Source organism: Lithobates pipiens, unplaced genomic scaffold (genome assembly GCF_037356315.1).
Source record: "Lithobates pipiens isolate NorthernLeopardFrog02 unplaced genomic scaffold, aLitPip1_a1.2 Scaffold_1, whole genome shotgun sequence".
Taxonomy (NCBI): domain Eukaryota; kingdom Metazoa; phylum Chordata; class Amphibia; order Anura; family Ranidae; genus Lithobates; species Lithobates pipiens.
Window position 1 is genome coordinate 194727273 of NW_027507685.1, and position 16734 is coordinate 194744006.

The 16734-nt window shown below is 46.9% G+C and overlaps 1 protein-coding gene across 5 annotated transcripts in view; it reads left to right on the plus strand.

Annotated features, from left to right (window-relative positions):
• The window catches only part of APEX2 (apurinic/apyrimidinic endodeoxyribonuclease 2), a 66521-nt gene that overhangs the window by 34048 nt on the left and 15739 nt on the right, over positions 1-16734 (plus strand). Inside the window, exons 1-2 of one of the 5 annotated variants that reach the window (XM_077479448.1) lie at positions 8170-8355; positions 10804-10919. In XM_077479448.1, coding sequence (XP_077335574.1) covers positions 8297-8355; positions 10804-10919 — 175 coding nt within the window. In that variant the 5' untranslated portion in view covers positions 8170-8296. The other 4 variants (XM_077479458.1, XM_077479466.1, XM_077479474.1 and 1 more) reach the window with 4 other exon arrangements.

Here is a 16734-nt window from a genome sequence, read left to right on the forward strand (position 1 = left end):
AATGGCACGGGTAGGCATATGGGCGTACCTGTACGTCCCTGCCTTCCCGCGGGTCGGGGGCCCGATCGGGCCCCCGCCCGGTGCCTGCGGCGGTCGGTATTCGTTCGCGAGCGATCCGGGATGAGGGGGCGGCCATTCATTCATGGCCACCCCCTCGCGATTGCTCCCGACGAATAGAAATCCTTCGTGACATCACTTCCTCTCCTGTAATGTAAACACAGGAGAGGAAGTGATGTAATCTCTCCTCCGTGTCGGTATTTTTCGTTCCGACACCGAGGAGAGAGGATCGGTGAGTTGCACCAACACGACACTTCACAGTAGAACATGCCAGGCACACTCACACCCCCCCCCCAGTCACAGTGACACCAATGTCTTTTTTTTTTTTTGCATTGGTGTCATTTGTGACTGTAATAACTGTTAGGGCAGTTAGGGTTAGCCCCTTTAGTTCTAATGTACCCCCCTAATAAAGGTTTAACCCCGTGATCACCCCCCGTCGCCAGTGTCACTAAGGCTGGGTTCACATTGCATCGGTTTATGAGAACGAATGTGATTCGCACCGCACTGCAGTGCAAATCACATCCGATCTCTGTGCGATTCGAGTTCAGCCATACAGATATTATGGCTGAATTCGCATCGCACGGGACCCTTTTTTTGGCCCGCAGCAGAATCGGATCGCATGGGTGTTCACACCATGCGATCAGAGTTTGCAGATCGCACTGCGATATGCGAACTGATCTGGGGGTGTCATTAACATTTCACTGACACTCCCAGCAGTTCGCATAGGGCAGTGTGAACTGCCGCCGGGAGGCATGTGATGCGGGAACCCGCCGCGCATCGCTCCAGTGTGAACCCAGCCTAATAAGTGATCGTTTTTCTGATCGCTGTATTAGTGTCACAGGTGACGCTAGTTAGGCAGGTAGGCATTTAGGTTCGCCGCAGCTTTTTATAGCGCCAGGGACCCCCATATACTACCGCATAAAGCCCCCTGATTGCCCCCTAGTTAACCCTTTCACCAGTGATCACCATATAACTGTTACAGGTGACGCTGGTTGGTTAGTTATTTTTTTATAGTTTCAGGGCACCCGCCATTTATTACCTAGTCTCACTAGTGTACCCCTAAATTTAGGGGTGTCTTTCCAAAATGGGGTCATTTGGGGGGGGTTTGTGCCATCTTGGCATTTTATGGCCTTCAAAACTGTAACGCCCTTAGAAAGCCTGAAGGCGGTGCTTGGTTTTCGGGGCCCCGTACGCAGCTAGGCTCCCAAAAAGTCCCACATATGTGGTATCCCCGTACTCAGAAGAAGCAGCAGAATTTATTTTGGGGTGTCATTTCACATATGCCCATGGCATGCGTGAGCAATACATCATTTAGTGACAACTTTGTGAAAAAAATAAAATAAAAAGTTTGTAATTTTCCCGCAACTTGTGGCAAAATATAAAATATTCCATGGACTCAACATGCCTCTCAGCAAATAGCTTGGGGTGTCTACTTTCTAAAATGGGGTCATTTGTGGGGTTTTTGTGCCATCTTGGCATTTTATGGCCTTCAAAACTGTAATAGGTAGTGAGAAGTGAAATCAAAAATTTACGCCCTTAGAAAGCCTGAAGGCGGTGCTTGGTTTTCGGGGCCCCGTACGCGGCTAGGCTCCCAAAAAGTCCCACATATGTGGTATCCCCGTACTCAGGAGAAGCAGCAGAATTTATTTTGGGGTGTCATTTCACATATGCCCATAGCATGTGTGAGCAATATATCATTTAGTGACAACTTTGTGTAAAAAAAAAAAAATAAAAAAAATAAAATATTTTTTTTTTGTTATTATTCAATCGCTTGAGGCAAAAAAATTAAATATTCAATGGGCTCAACATGCCACTTATCAATTTCCTTAGGGGGTCTACTTTCCAAAATGGGGTCATTTGGGGGGGCAGTCGTAAACTAAAAGCTGCGTAAATTCCAGAAAACGTACCTTAGTTTGTAGATGTGACAACTTTTGCGCAAACCAATAAATATACAATTATTGACTTTTTTTTTTTACCAAAGACATGTGGCTGAATACATTTTGGCCTAAATGTAGGACTAAAATTGAGTTTATTGGATTTTTCTAATAACAAAGTAGAAAATATCATTTTTTTTCAAAATTTGCGGTCTTTTTACGTTTATATCGCAAAAAATAAAAAAAAATCGCAGAGGCAATCAAATACCATCAAAAGAAAGCTCTATTTGTGGGAAGAAAAGGACGCAAATTTTGTTTGGGTACAACATTGCATGACCGCGCAATTACCAGTTAAAGCAGCGCAGTGCCAAATTGTAAAAAGACCTCTGGTCATTTACCAGCAAAATGGTCCGGTCTGAAAGTGGTTAAAGTGGAAACTACCTATATTTGGCCTCTAGATAGCGCCAATTACCATTTGGAATTTCCATTGATATTTACCGCCATCTAGTGGCAAAATACAATAGTTTAAGTCGATGAAAAACTAAAAATGTGTCCAAAAGGAAATGGCCTACCGACTTTTTTTTTTTTTTGTTCTCTCCCCATTTCCACAGTACAAATATACATGCGTGTTCACTGGGTGATCCGCTACATATACGTAAAAACACACACCTCTTTTAGTTTGAATGATAGGTACAGTTTTACTAACACATGGCAAAGAGTTGCACAACTGCATGCAGGGATTGACGTTTATGTTACCTACAGTCATGAAAGGATTAAGAAACAAGCAAATCTAAAAGTTGAAGTGTTTGGCTACAGGAAAAAAATAAAATAAAAACTATTTTACATTGCAGACTTTAGGTCATGTTGCCCGGCTCATAACTTTTCATGTTGTACACTTAGATATGTTGCCTTTAGATAATATTATTCTCACTACCTGCCTGGAGTTTGCAGTGTAGGTGCAGTCCCTGTATAGATTTCCTCCGGGTACGCCGGTTTACTCCCACACTCCAGTCTAAATTGGCCCTAGTATGTGGAGTTAGGGGCCTTAGATTGCAAGCTCCTTGAGCACAGGGACCGATGTGAATGTAGAATACATATGTAAAAAGTGATGTAAATTGATGGCACTGTACAAGTACCAGAAATAAGATTTAAAACAAAATATCCTAAAATGTATAACTAGAAGGCAACATATCCCCAACCTAAAATATTTTTTTTTTTTTTTAAATAGTTCATCATTTAGGAATTGTTGCCCTTTAGTTATACTTCAAGTAAAAATACACACACACACACACACACACAAAAGGAGGGGGAAAAGTTGATTAAAATATTATGACTACTACTTGTTTATTAAAAAATAAAATGCAGTTATACTTTTAAGATTTTAATCATAATCCACACTTAAAAGTTGTACTTTAAATAACCTACAACACTTCAGCTTTTATAAACCAAAAAGGCTTTGTTGTTGACAGAGCTCGTCAATCACTAGACTAACTTGCTGCATTTTTCCCACTTCCTCCCATAGATCATCCCATGTGTAAGTACAAAATCCCTTTTACAACCAACCTGGTTGTACTGCTAGTTGTCATGGAAAAAGGGAGACACTAACTGGTTACAAGAGGTACCACAGACAGTTCTTTTCTCAGCAGGAATGATAATATTATTTATTAATAATAAATGATAGAAGCATAGAGAGGATTGGGACTCCCCCATGCACAGACAGGCTGGGTGACTCACCTTGGATCCTGGAGGCCTTGTCTTCCAGTAGTTTGTAGTTGCCCTCCATTGTGTTGTGTGCATATGACCTCAGACAAGCAGCCAGCAGCTCACTAAGCGTCAGGAAAGGTCAGCTTTACCACCCAGGAATATAAATAAAACCAGCCCTTGCCCTTTCTGTCTGTACTGATTGCAGCTTAATATATTCCCCCGACACCTGCTGTTCTACTCCACTCAATAATCCTCATGTGAGCCGCTGACACACCACACCAATCCCAGGACACAGCTGACTTAAAACACATTAGTGGGGATGAGAGTGCAGCAGGCCAGGTAGCAGAGCACACTGACAGAGGCCCAGTTAGGATTACCCTCCTACAGGCCAGGCCTGCAATATATATATATAGATGATGGGCTGAGCCAGCCATGGCAAAGGGAGAATTAAAGGAGCCGTCCGGGGTAGGCCATGGAGGGGTGTGCAGAACTTGCAATGCAGAAAACCAATTCACCCCCCACTGCCTGACCTTGAACAAGCCAATGCAGCCCAGGATGGGTGATTAGAGCCGGGCAGTGATTGATTGCTGGACTGGGGTGAAGGATTGAGTGTTAATCACTAGAAGGCAATAGAAATGGAGGAATCAGAGGGAGGCCTTTGCTGTCCTCAGAATGTCCTATCTTTGTAGACATCTTTAGGGGCTTACGCCACACTAGCGGCGGAGGGCGGGTAAAATTAGGCAATGAATCCTTGTTTTTACCACCCCTTCCCAACTGCCCACCTCCTCCATTTACATGGTGGGCATAAGGGAGGGTTCATATTGCCACAGCCAGCAAATATATCTCAGCATATCACATTTGAGGCCTTGTGTACATGTGTGGCTGAGGGCCTGTAAAAAAACAAAAAAAACCCAAGCCACTAAGCTGCATTTTTACCACCTCCTGACTGTCCACCAACAAATTTACAAGTTCATATTGTTAACAATTTGTAAACTCAGAATGTTGAGGCCTCGTGTAGCCGAGGGTCGGTAAAAAAAAACAGGTCCATGTTTTTCCCCACCTCCTCCTTATTCCAACCTCCTGACTGTCCCCTTTGCATAGTGACCGCAACGGTGAGTTCAAATCGTCGCAGGTAGCTGTTTTAACTCAGCACGTTGTGTTTAAGGCCACGTCTGAGGCCAAGGAGTGGTAAAAACAGGTGGCTGATCCCCATTTTATCATCCCCCAAATGTCCGCCACCAAATTTAAATGCTGGCTGCAAGGATGAGTTCACATTGCTGTGGCCAGCCATTATAACTCGGCCTATCACATTTGAGGCCTTGTGTACACGTGTGGCTGAGGGGTAGTAAAAACAGGCCATTGATCTGCATTTTTACCACCCCCCTAGACTGCCAACCTTCAAATTGCCAGGTTGGCTGCAAGATTGAGGGTTCATATTGCTGTGGCCTGCTATTGTAACACGTTTCAGGCCGCTGATCCATGTTTCCACCACCTGCTGACTGCCCACCCTCTAATTCATATGGGTGAGTTCACACGTAGGTGGTCCTTTTAAATTGGCATGTCAAGTTTGAGGCCTCCTTTACATGTGTGGTTAAGGGGCAGTAAAAAAGGTAGCCATGATTTTACCACCCCTTACCCCTGAGTTGCAAATCCAGTGGCTATGTTAGCATGCACTGCTAGTGATGATCTGGGGCTTGATCAGACTAAGATCTGAACCCGCCAGGAAGCTTCCACCTTTACGGGACAATCATCTGCAGCGTGGACATCCCCCGCCCCATTGAGGAGGTGACATAATGTCCAACCAGACTGTGTTTTCATGCCTACTAGAGGAGACAGCGCCCCCTATGGCCAGGCCGAACACCTCATAGTCCAGTCAGACTGATGCTGAGGTCAAAATTTGGAATAATAATACCCAAACCAAACTGCAGTTTAGGTGTAACTTTAAATTTCATAAACATATAGCGCGTGCTCTTCAGGAACTGGCGCTACATTTGAATAAAGCTTTACTAGTGGTAATGCACTAGGTCAGTGCGCCCTCCTTCTTTTCTTTTTTTTCTTTAGTGTATGAATACCCATTATTCAGAGGAGGGCTGCAAGACCTCAGTCATTACTATATGAAGCTGGTTACATCATGCATTGAGGAACTAGACACCAGAATGCAGGAGAATTTTTATTTTTTGTGTGTTTACTTATCATCAGTGCCCTGATCACAGTAAAGCCCCCTTGGTGCCCATCCATACCACCAGTCAGTGCTGCCTTTCAGTGCCTACTCATCAGTGCTGCCTATCTGTGCTTCCCATTAGTGCTGTCCATCAGTGCCACCTACCTGTGCCCATCAGTACCACCTATCACTGCCCACCAGTGCCCCCCATCAGTGCCTATAAGTGTTGCCTCATCAGTGCCCATCAGCGTAGCCTATCAGTGCCACCTAACAGTGCACATTAGTGTGGCATATTAGTGCCTCCTAATCAGTGTCACCTAATCAGTGCCCATAAGTGCAGCCTCGTCTGTGCCCATCAGTAAAGGAGAATAATTACTTCTTTACAAAATTTACTGACAGAAACTTAGAAAAACTTTTTTTTGTTCAAAAATGTTCAGTCTTTTTTCTTTTTTGTAAAAAATAAAAACCCCAGGGGTGATTAAATAGCACCAAAAGAAAGCTCTATTTGTGTGGGGAAAAAAATGATAAAAATGACATTGGGGTTCAGTGTTGCATGACAGCACAATTGTCATTCAAAGGGTGACAGCGCTGAAATCTGAAATATGGTCTGGACAGGAAGGTGGTGAAAGTGCCCGATGTTCTGGCATTTCAGGGCTTCAAGAAATGAGATCGGCCATCAGTACATCAGGAATCAGATTGATCAATTTTCAGATACAGTATATACCATGGCGTGTGGATTCTACAACTTTCCAACAGACAAACTAATATACACTGATTTGTGTTTTCACCAAGGAAATGAAGTAGAATAAATTATGACCTCAATTTATGAAGAAGGATTATTTATTAGCAAAAATTTATAACCAAAACAAAGAAAATGCTCTAGTTGTGTGATCAAAATGATAAAAAAATATCATGTGAGTACAGTGTTGTACGACCGACTGTGCAATTGTCATGTAAAATGTGGCAGCGCTGAAAGCATAAAAACTCTCCTGGGCAGGAGGGGAGCAAAAGTATCTGGTATTGAAGTGGTTAATAATATGTGAAAACTGAAACGTGTGACTCCCCTGGCAGTCAGTGTGTGACAAAATGTGATAAGAATTTCCTGACTCATCCTTCCAATGTCTGGAGGGTAAACACAGCCCAGGCCAGACACACGTGCTCCTCCTGTCATTGCTGCCAGGATGGCCCCGCCCCTGTCACTATACTCCTCCCCTACAGGCACGTACACTCAATGTCATTGCTGACATGATCGCCCCGCCCCTGTCACTATGCTCCTCCCCTACAGGCATGTACACTCAATGTCATTGCTGCCAGGATCACCCCGCCCCTGTCACTGCACTCCTCCCCTACAGACATGTACACTCAATGTCATTGCTGGCAGGATGGCCCCGCCCCTGTCACTATGCTCCTCCCCTACAGGCACGTACACTCAATGTCATAGCTACCAGGATTGCCCCGCCCCTGTCACTATGCTCCTCCCCTACAGGCATGTACACTCAATGTCATTGCTGACAGGATCGCCCCGCCCCTGTCACTATGCTCCTCCCCTACAGGCATGTACACTCAATGTCATTGCTGACAGGATCGCCCCGCCCCTGTCACTATGCTCCTCCTCTACAGGCATGTACACTCAATGTCATTGCTGCCAGGATCGCCCCGCCCCTATCACTATGCTCCTCCCCTACAGGCATGTACACTCAATGTCATTGCTACCAGGATCGCCCCGCCCCTGTCACTATGCTCCTCCCCTACAGACATGTACACTCAATGTCATTGCTGACACGATCGCCCCGCCCCTCTCACTGCACTCCTCCCCTACAGACATGTACACTCAATGTCATTGCAGCCAGGATCGCCCCGCCCCTCTCACTGCACTCCTCCCCTACAGTCATGTACACTCAATGTCATTGCTGCCAGGATTGCCCCGCCCCTATTACTACACTCCTCCCCTACAAACATGTACACTCAATGTCATTGCTGCCAGGATGGCCCCGCCCCTATTACTACACTCCTCCCCTACAAACATGTACTGTCAATGTCATTGCTGCCAGGATTGCCCCGCCTGTCTGTAAGAAAGGCGTATATTGATAGGGGCGGTGCGATCCTGGCAGCAATGACATTGAGAGTACATGTTTGTAGGAGGAGTGTAGTGACGGGGGCCTATCCTTGCAGCAATGACACGAGGAGCACGTGTGCTGGCCTGGGCTGTGTTTACATTGGAAGGCGGGCGGGGCGGCCCATATCTCTATACTCCTCCCCTCTCTTGCAAACAGGTGCCTCCTTCTGTCATCAGCGCCCCGCCCCTACCACGTTGCTTCTCCTATTACTACCGTCTTCTGTCATTGTTGCCAGTATTGCCCCGCCCCTCTCCTTGCACGCGTTGTAACTGTCATTGCTGCTCCTCCCCCCCGTGATGACGTGTATTCTCTGCGCCGAGCGGCAGTGCTCCTGTCAGCTCTGTAAGCGGGAAATAGAAAGCTGAGTGTAAGACATCAATGCCATGCTTGCAGTGGGACCGGGTGCTGTAGAAATGTCGGTGGACTGGGAGAAGAGCTGTAGGTGTGTGTGATGTGTATAAGAGATGGGCCATATTATACCCGGGGTGACTCGGTCTTGTAGTGGGCTTTGTGATGGTTCATTTGGGGTGTCCATGTGTTATCTAAGGGGCCTCACAACTGGGAGCCCTAGGGCCCCTTCACTGCAGAAATGGCACATAACAATGTTTTTGTCACGCGTGTTTACATGCATTTGATGTGCGCTTGCATGTGTTTTGCAGTGCATTTTTCTATACTTTATTGGCCTAGTGTGGTGCATTTGTCATACGTTCCCTTTATTTACGGTGAGCAAAATGCAGCAGGCTCTATTTTTTACTGTATTGAAGTGCACTGCGATGATGTAAACTATCCCTATATTAATCCCTTGATGTTGGGTCTGTTCAGTTGGAGTGCAGTTCAAACTCCATCCAACTGCCTTTGGTGTAGAAGGGCCCCTAGGAGCACCCCCTTGGTCTAAGGCTGGGGAATGGGAGCCCCAAAAATAATCAAGACCGGAACCTCTGAAGACTTGGGATACCTGGAGTCCTGGTGAATGAGAGCACCTGAGATGGGGGAGACTCCAAAGACTGGGAGGGGAGAGAGACACTATGAGCCCAGAGACCAGGAAAACCGTTGAGATCCTGAAGACTGGGGTGACCCAAGAAACTGGGGGGGTGTCACTGAGACCCAAAAGACTTGGGAGCCCTGGAGAGGAAGTCCTGCTGAATGGGAGCACCTGAGATTGGGGAGACTCCAAAGACTGAGGGGGGGGCCCTATGACCCCTGAGACAGGAAAACCGGGGAGACCCTGAAGACTGGTGAGTCCCGGAGATGGAGTCCTGCTAAATGGGAGCACTTAAAGGATTTGTTAACCCATATAACTCAAACACTGTCAGACGCTCTATTAGAGCCTGGCATAGCTCGCTGAATTGGTGTTTTAGAAAAACGAGCACTGTAAATACCGATTTAGAGCTGTCTTCAGGCTGATCACATGACTCGCGGCCGCTGTACAGCTCCGATGGATACCGCAGGAGGGCCCGTGATCTCCCTCTGACGTCAGCCAGGGAGATCACATGGCCGCTTGGCCCCTCCTGTAGTAGCCCTGGAAACCCAGCCGAGAGTCACATGACTGGCCTGAAGACAGCGCTGAATCAGTATTTACAACGCTTGTTTTTTATAAAAGCCTAATGTAGTGTGCTATGCCAGGATAGCATAGAGGGGCTGGCAGTGAACATGTAACATTTTTCGTTTTGCTAATAGCGGGGTGGAGACACGCACTCAGACATGAGCTGATGGGTAGGAAGGAGGGGGTGAGGAGGAGAGCAGGACTGTGGTTGACAGAGGCACTCATTCTGACCATGGTGGTCTGGCCTCAGTAGCCCTTAATTTCTTGGTCAGTACAGAGAGGGTATTCAGGAACGGTAGGCTCAGTGTGTTTTTATTTTTACTTATTTTTTACAGTTTAGAGGGGGCAGATTACACAGCTCAAGCACTGTGCTGTTTAATCTGCTTTAAGGGAAATCTATTTATTTTTATTGTTTAACAAACACTTTAAGAGCCCTGAGAACCCCCAAAGACTGTGGGGGGGGGGCAGCCCAGAAGACCAGAAAGACCCTGTAGACTGGGGTAAAAACCTGGAAGATACTGATACTGGAGACTAGGAGCTCTGAAGACTGGGAACCCAGCGATCCTTAGCCGGTTCCAGTGTAAACCGAGCCTACAGTCTAGTTAGAGCAGGGATTTTGGGGACTGGGGGTGGGGGACACCCAGAGACCAGTAGCCCAGGCATAGGCAAACCAGTAACCCCGGAAGATTGAGGCGACTGGGGAATCCTCGAGTTGGGGAGCCCAGAGACCCTGAAGACTGGGGTAATCCAAAAACGCCATAGACCGGGGGGGGGGGGGGGGGCGGGTATAGGGACTGGAAGCCCAGAGATAGGGAAACTGGGGAGTCTTGAAGTTCAAAGGGGACGGGGGATCCTGGAGACCAACGCCTAGAGGACTGGAAGGGGTCCTGGAGACCGGGAGCCCAGGGACGGGGGAACCTGTACACAAAATCTTTGTGTGTAGTAAAATTAATTTTAGTTTATTTTTCTGGAAAATTTGTGTTTGATAAACTGCTGTGCAAAAATTGTGAGGCGTTAAAAAAACAAATGCAACAGCCACGATTTTTTATTCTTCAGGGCCTCTGCTTTCAGAAAATAGTTTAATAATTGGGCATTTTAATTAATTTGCTAACAAAAATGATTTTAATGTGTGAAAAAAAAAAGGACAGCAAATGGTTAAAAGCCTTTTTAGAAGAGAAATATGAGAAGCCATTAACATCTGCCAGTTGTATATCTCTTACTCCAGCATGCGTCTTGATACCCAATATGTGTTGCCTGATTGTTTACCTATAATATTAGGTGCGAGACTTACAGTATATAATTTTCAGATGGACTGACCCTATGATATATCTTTTTTTTTTTTCGAAGGATGAAGATTCTGAGCTGGAATATAAATGGGATTCGGGCAACTCGAGTGGGACTGAAAGAAATCCTTGACTCACTGGATGCAGACATTATCTGCCTGCAGGAAACTAAAGTGACCAGTAAGCAGCCCTGGTGGGGAACACACACACACACACACACACACACACACACACACACACACACACACACACACACCCACCCCATAGGATAGGTGGCTGGCAATCTCGACACCAGCTGTGGGCAAACCACATATCAATCTGCCTCTGGCAGTCATGTCTGAGCCTATCTGTTTTGCAATGCTTCATGGGGCTTGTAGTTCCACAACAGCTGTCTCTTGCGGAAGATTGTTTACCCATGCTGTAGGGAATTTGATCTGTAAAAACATTTGTGTGTAGATATAAATGTTTTTCCTCTTTCTTTTATAAGTGATTACCTACCCTCTGTTATCAGTTGAATAAGAAACCTCAGAGAGCTAGGGGAGGCAAAACCACAGTACACTAGTCTTCCCAGTGAATGGAGTGGGGGGGGGGGGGGGCAGGGCGCTTCAGGAAAAGTCATTGGAGGAGAGCAAGCTGAGTTCTCAGCACAGCCAGAAAACTGACCACGCTGCGCTCTCTTGCTTAGTGTGTTAAGATTTTAATAGTAAAGCAGAGGGATTGGCAGGCATACCAGGGATTTCACACAGAGGTAATAAAGAGAACAGGATACTCTCTTATACAAGTACATGGTACATCAGCCACATATCAGGAATATGAAATGTTGGGTGTACATATTCTTTAGCCACTTGCCGACCATCTAACTTTGTTATGCAGTGGTAATGTGGCACGGCTTTGCCGAATCACATACCTAGTATGCGATTAGACACTTCTGAGTCTGGGGCCCGCAATCACACCGCTGGTAGTCCGCTATTGCAATGATTATACAGAGTGGGTGCCGATCAGCGGTCATCACGGACTCAACGTCCGCTGGCACCCACCGATCCTTCGGTACAGAGGGAGAACAGCGGTCTGCCTATGTAAACAATTACAGAAGGCATAGATCCTGTGTTCCTGCAAAGCAGACATGGACCCATGCCTTTCTCCTAGTACAAGCACCTTGCCCACAGCAAGAAAACACCAGTAAGCAACACGTGTAACCCTTTGATCGCCCCTGATGTTAACCCCTTTCCAGCCAGTGTCATTAGTACAGTGACCGTGCATATTTTTTTAGCACTGTATTCGTGTCACTGGTCAGCAAAAAAGTGTCAGTTTGTCCGCCACATTATCGCAGTCCTGCTACAAGTCACTGATCACTGCCATTACTAGTAAAAATAATAATTAAAAAATTCCCATAGTTTGTAGACACTAGAACTTTTGCGCAAACCAATCAATATACACTTACTGGGATTTTTTTTTTTTTTTTTTTACCAGAAATCTGTAGCAGAATAAATAAAGGCATACCATTATAAAGAATTTTAAATTTGTTTTTCACATTTTTTTAATTGAATATTTATTATAGCAAAAACTTTGTGTATAAAAACTGCAGAGGTGATCAAATAGCGCTAAATGAAAACTTTATTTGTGGGGAATAAATTACACAAATTTTATTTGGATACTGTGGCGCATGACTGCACACTTGTCAGTTAAAGTAAAGCCTCATACACACTATCAGATTTTCTGCTGATTTTTGTCTTCAGATTTACCAAAACCATGTAGTACAAGGGCTGGCCTAAATGCATATAAATTGAAACTTCTAAGGTTTGACCTCCATATTATATGGTTTTGGTAAATCTGAAGGAAAAAATCAGCCGAAAATCTGATAGTGTGTATCCCAAAAAATGGCCTGGTCATGAAGGTGGAAAAACCTTTCAGAGGTTGGGTGGTTAACTGGAAATTTCCAGGACGCTGCAGGCAGTTGGGGGGGGGCTACACCATTCTTGCCTAGGCAAGACATTTTGAGAGATTTTAATGCAATTTTTCTCTTATCGTCTTCCAGGACAGCCTGTGAGACATAGGGCTCCTCCCTCTGGGACAGGAAACACATTCACCCAAAAGGTTAAAAGGCGGTCCTCCAAGCCTTCCCCTTCAGTTTTTGTGTTTCCTGCCAGACGGGAAGGAAGCATGTGAGGAACCTGGGGAGCTCCAGGTTCCAGGATTGTCCTAGGAGGGAGCCTCTGAAGTACCTTCTCCTCTGCCCAAAGCGCCCCTCTGTCTAGTTGCAGTGAAGAGAGGGCTGCTTATACCCCGCTGCCTATAAGCTCGGAGAGAGTTGGACCTCTGAAAAGCGGCGGATTCCCTACCTCCATTTTCGCACAGTCCAGTCGGTGGTATCGGAAAGGAACATACTGCACCCAAGAATGAACGGCATCCACGAGGCATGCGCGACGTCTGTTCCGGGTATGGTTATGAACGTGCGTGCGTCTGAGGAGGGGCTTCCGCGTTCCAACGAACGGAAGTGATGCTGCTTCCGGGGGAACCGCTTCTTCAGAGGGCGCCAGGAAATGAAGGTTTCAGTTTCCAGGCACAGCAGTGTGGTTTGGTGGGCGTCCGGAGCCTGTGTAGATCCAGCAGAGGTTGTGACAGACACTGAGGAGCCATGGAGGGCACTGCAGCAGTTCAGGCTCCGGTTATTCTGGCACCGGCACCTCTCAGGTAAGCGTGGTGAGGGCAGCCCATGGCTTAAATCTGGGAGGGAATAAGGTCCTTGTGGCCAAGGCCTTTCCCTGGGTGGGGAACCACAGGTGAAGGGCTGGGCACTTCTCTCCATCCCCCGAGCACAGTGGTGGCAGCGGTTAGGAGCAGGCTATCATGGTTTTTTTTCTGTCTTTTCAAAGCTCAGGACAGAGCTCAGATAGAGCCTCCAAGGAGAAAGTGTGCTGTCTGTGGGACAAAACTTGGGCCCAATTGGGAGAAGCCAGCTTGCCCTGAATGTGTCAGTAATCTATCTAAGGATGACTCCGCAACTGAGTGTGAGAAGATCCTTTCGTCAGTTAAAGACGAGATTGCATCCAACTTCAAATCATTTAGAGGAATGATGGATAGGATGCAGGGTCCCTCAGTGCCCTTACCTAGGGCAGCAAGTTTACCTTCCCTGTCTGAGCCCAGTCAGGAGGATAGGAAAGCCAGGGAGAGGGAGCCCAGGTCGCTGGCCTCTTCCCAGGTGGACTCAGGGTCTGACTCTGAGGAAGAGGAAGATTACTCCAGAGGGTCCAGGAACAAATGGACATTGGATGATGTGGGGGATCTGTTAAAAGCGATCTATGACACCCTAGAGATCAGAGAGGAGTCGGTACAGCTTTCTAAGCATGACCTCATGTATCAGGGGGTGTCTGCTCAGAAATCCAGAGTTTTCCCTGTGCACAAATCTCTAGTGGAAGTGATATTGCTGGAGTCGGAGCACCCTGAGAGGAGACCATTCTTTTAGAGCAAACTCAAGCATAGATTTCCCTTCGAGAAGGACACGACCCAGCCTAAGTTGGATGTGTCACTAGCTAAGGTCTCTAAGAAGAGTGATCTGGCCTTCGATGACCTAGGATCCCTTAAGGACCCAATGGACAAGAGGGGTGATGTGCTGTTGAAGAGGGCTTAGGATGCCTCCTCTATTGCACTCAAGCCTGCCCTTGCAGCCACCTGTGTGGCTAGAAATTTTGGAGTGCTGGTTAACCCAGTTACAGACGCATATTTCTGCAGGCATGTCCCGACAGCAGCTGTTAAAGACCTTTCTCTTATTGTTTAAGGCTGTTGGTTTCCTAGCCGATGCTTCTGCGGAGTCAGTTAAGCTTGTGGCTAGATTTGTGGCTTTGGTTAACACGGCAAGGAGGGCCGTATGGCTAAAGGCCTGGTCGGGAGATGCAGCATCTAAGCGCTAGGCTTTGTGGATTGCCTTTTTCAGGGGACCACTTTTTTGGTCCTGGTCTCCAGGAGGCCGTGGAATGTACCCAGGATAAAAAGAAAGCTTTTCCTGAGATAAAGAAACCTGAGAGCAGGCATATTTTTCGAGGCCTTAGGCAACAGTCCCAGCAGGAGAGAGAGGGTCTGCCTAAGAAGCACTGGTCGGGTCACAAGGGACGTGGCAGAGGAGGAATATTATTCCATCCACCTCAAAATCCCAGTGACCCCTGTGTTCCAATGGGAGTAATGTTGGGGGATTTCCTCCCACAATGGATAAACGCAACTTCAAGTCCATTTTATATTAGAAATAATAAAAACCGGTTACAAGTTGGAGTTCAGTGCATTTCCCCCACCTACCTTTCTAGTAACCAAGTTACCCAGAGACCGGGAGAAGGGAGAGGCCCTTAGTCTGATGTTGGGAGAGCTGTTGGATCAACAGGTCATCACCCGGGTACCAGAGGCAGAACATGGACAGGGGGTATATTCCCACGTGTTCGTGGTTCGAAAGCCATCAGGCAAATTCAGGTTGATCTTCAACCTCAGGTCCCTGAACAGGTTTATAGGGTACAAACGGTTCAGGATGGAGTCAATTTTTATGATTTACGAACCTTCTGTTTCCCGAATGCTTTATAGCAACAATCGACCTCAGGGACGTATATTTACATGTACCGATACACCAGGAATTCCAGAAATTCCTCAGGTTGGCTGTAAGGGTGAACTTGGAAATCCTCCACTTCCAGTTCAAGGCTCTTCCGTTTTGGCCTGGCATCTTCTCCCAGGATCTTTATGAAGGTCCTGGCAGAAGTTCAAGCTCCGCTACGTGTCAGGGCTATTAGTGATCCCCTATTTGGACGATCTTCTGTTTGTTGCTGGGTCCTATCGGCAGCTAGAAGAGGATCTACAGGAGGCGCAACTCTTCCTGCATTTTCTTGGTTGGCTGATCAACCAGGACAAGTCCCAGTTGATCCCAACCCAGGGAGTACTGTATCTGGGTTACATAATTTCCTCTGTAGAGGGGAAGGTGTTTCTCCCATCAGAGAAGATAGAGAAGATAGGTCTGGCAGTAGCACGGCTTCAGACCAATCAGGAAGCCCATGTCAGAGATGTCATGAGAGTGATAGTCTTAATGACATCCTTTTTCCCAGCAGTCCCTTGGGCAAGGATCCACCAGCGCCCGCTGCAGGCTCTTTTGCTGCATTACTGGGATGGCAGTCAACAGAGTTTGGATCGTCCCATGCCGATACCCACAAGGGTCAAGAGGAATTTGTGGTGGTGGCGAACCAGTCACAACTTAGACAGGAGTCTGTTGTGGTTCAGACCAACCGCTCTGGTGCTGACAACAGACGCCAGCTCCTTTGGCTGGGGTGTACACCTGGAAAAAGATCTGGCTCAAGGATCCTGGTCTCAGGTGGAAGCCAGACGGTCCTCGAATCAGAGGGAATTGCTGGCAGTTCAGAGGACGATGGCGGCCTTCCAGAAAAAAATAAGGGGACAACACCTCCAAGTAAGATCAGACAATGCAGCTGTTGTCGCTTATATAAACAAACGGGGGGACCAGGATCCCTGCTTTGCAGAAGATAGCGGGAAAGATTTTCTCTTGGGACAAGATCAATCTAGCATCGCTATCAGCGGTTCATCTGAAGGGGACTCGGAACTTGCTGGCGGACTTTCTCAGTCGCCAGTGTGTAAAACGGGACGAATGGTCTCTCAACCAGGATGTGTTCGAGCAGGTGGTGAGGACTTGGGGCATACCAGAGGTGGATTTGTTCACGTCAGAAAGCAACAAGAAGGTTACTCCGTTCTTTTCCCTGCACTCTCAGGATCAAGCCAAAGGGATAGATGCCTTTGCCAGTGCGTGGCACTCGGCCTGTGCTATGCCTTTTCCCCCAGTAAGACTGGTGGCCGCAGTTCTTCAGAAATTTCAGACCCAGGCAACGGATCTCATCCTAATAGCTCAGTTTTGGCCAAGAAGGGCTTGGTTTGCAGTCCTACAGAAATTGGCAATATATCCTCCGATTCATCTTCCGAGGAGGGAGGATCTAGTTACACAGGGTCCTATCCCGCA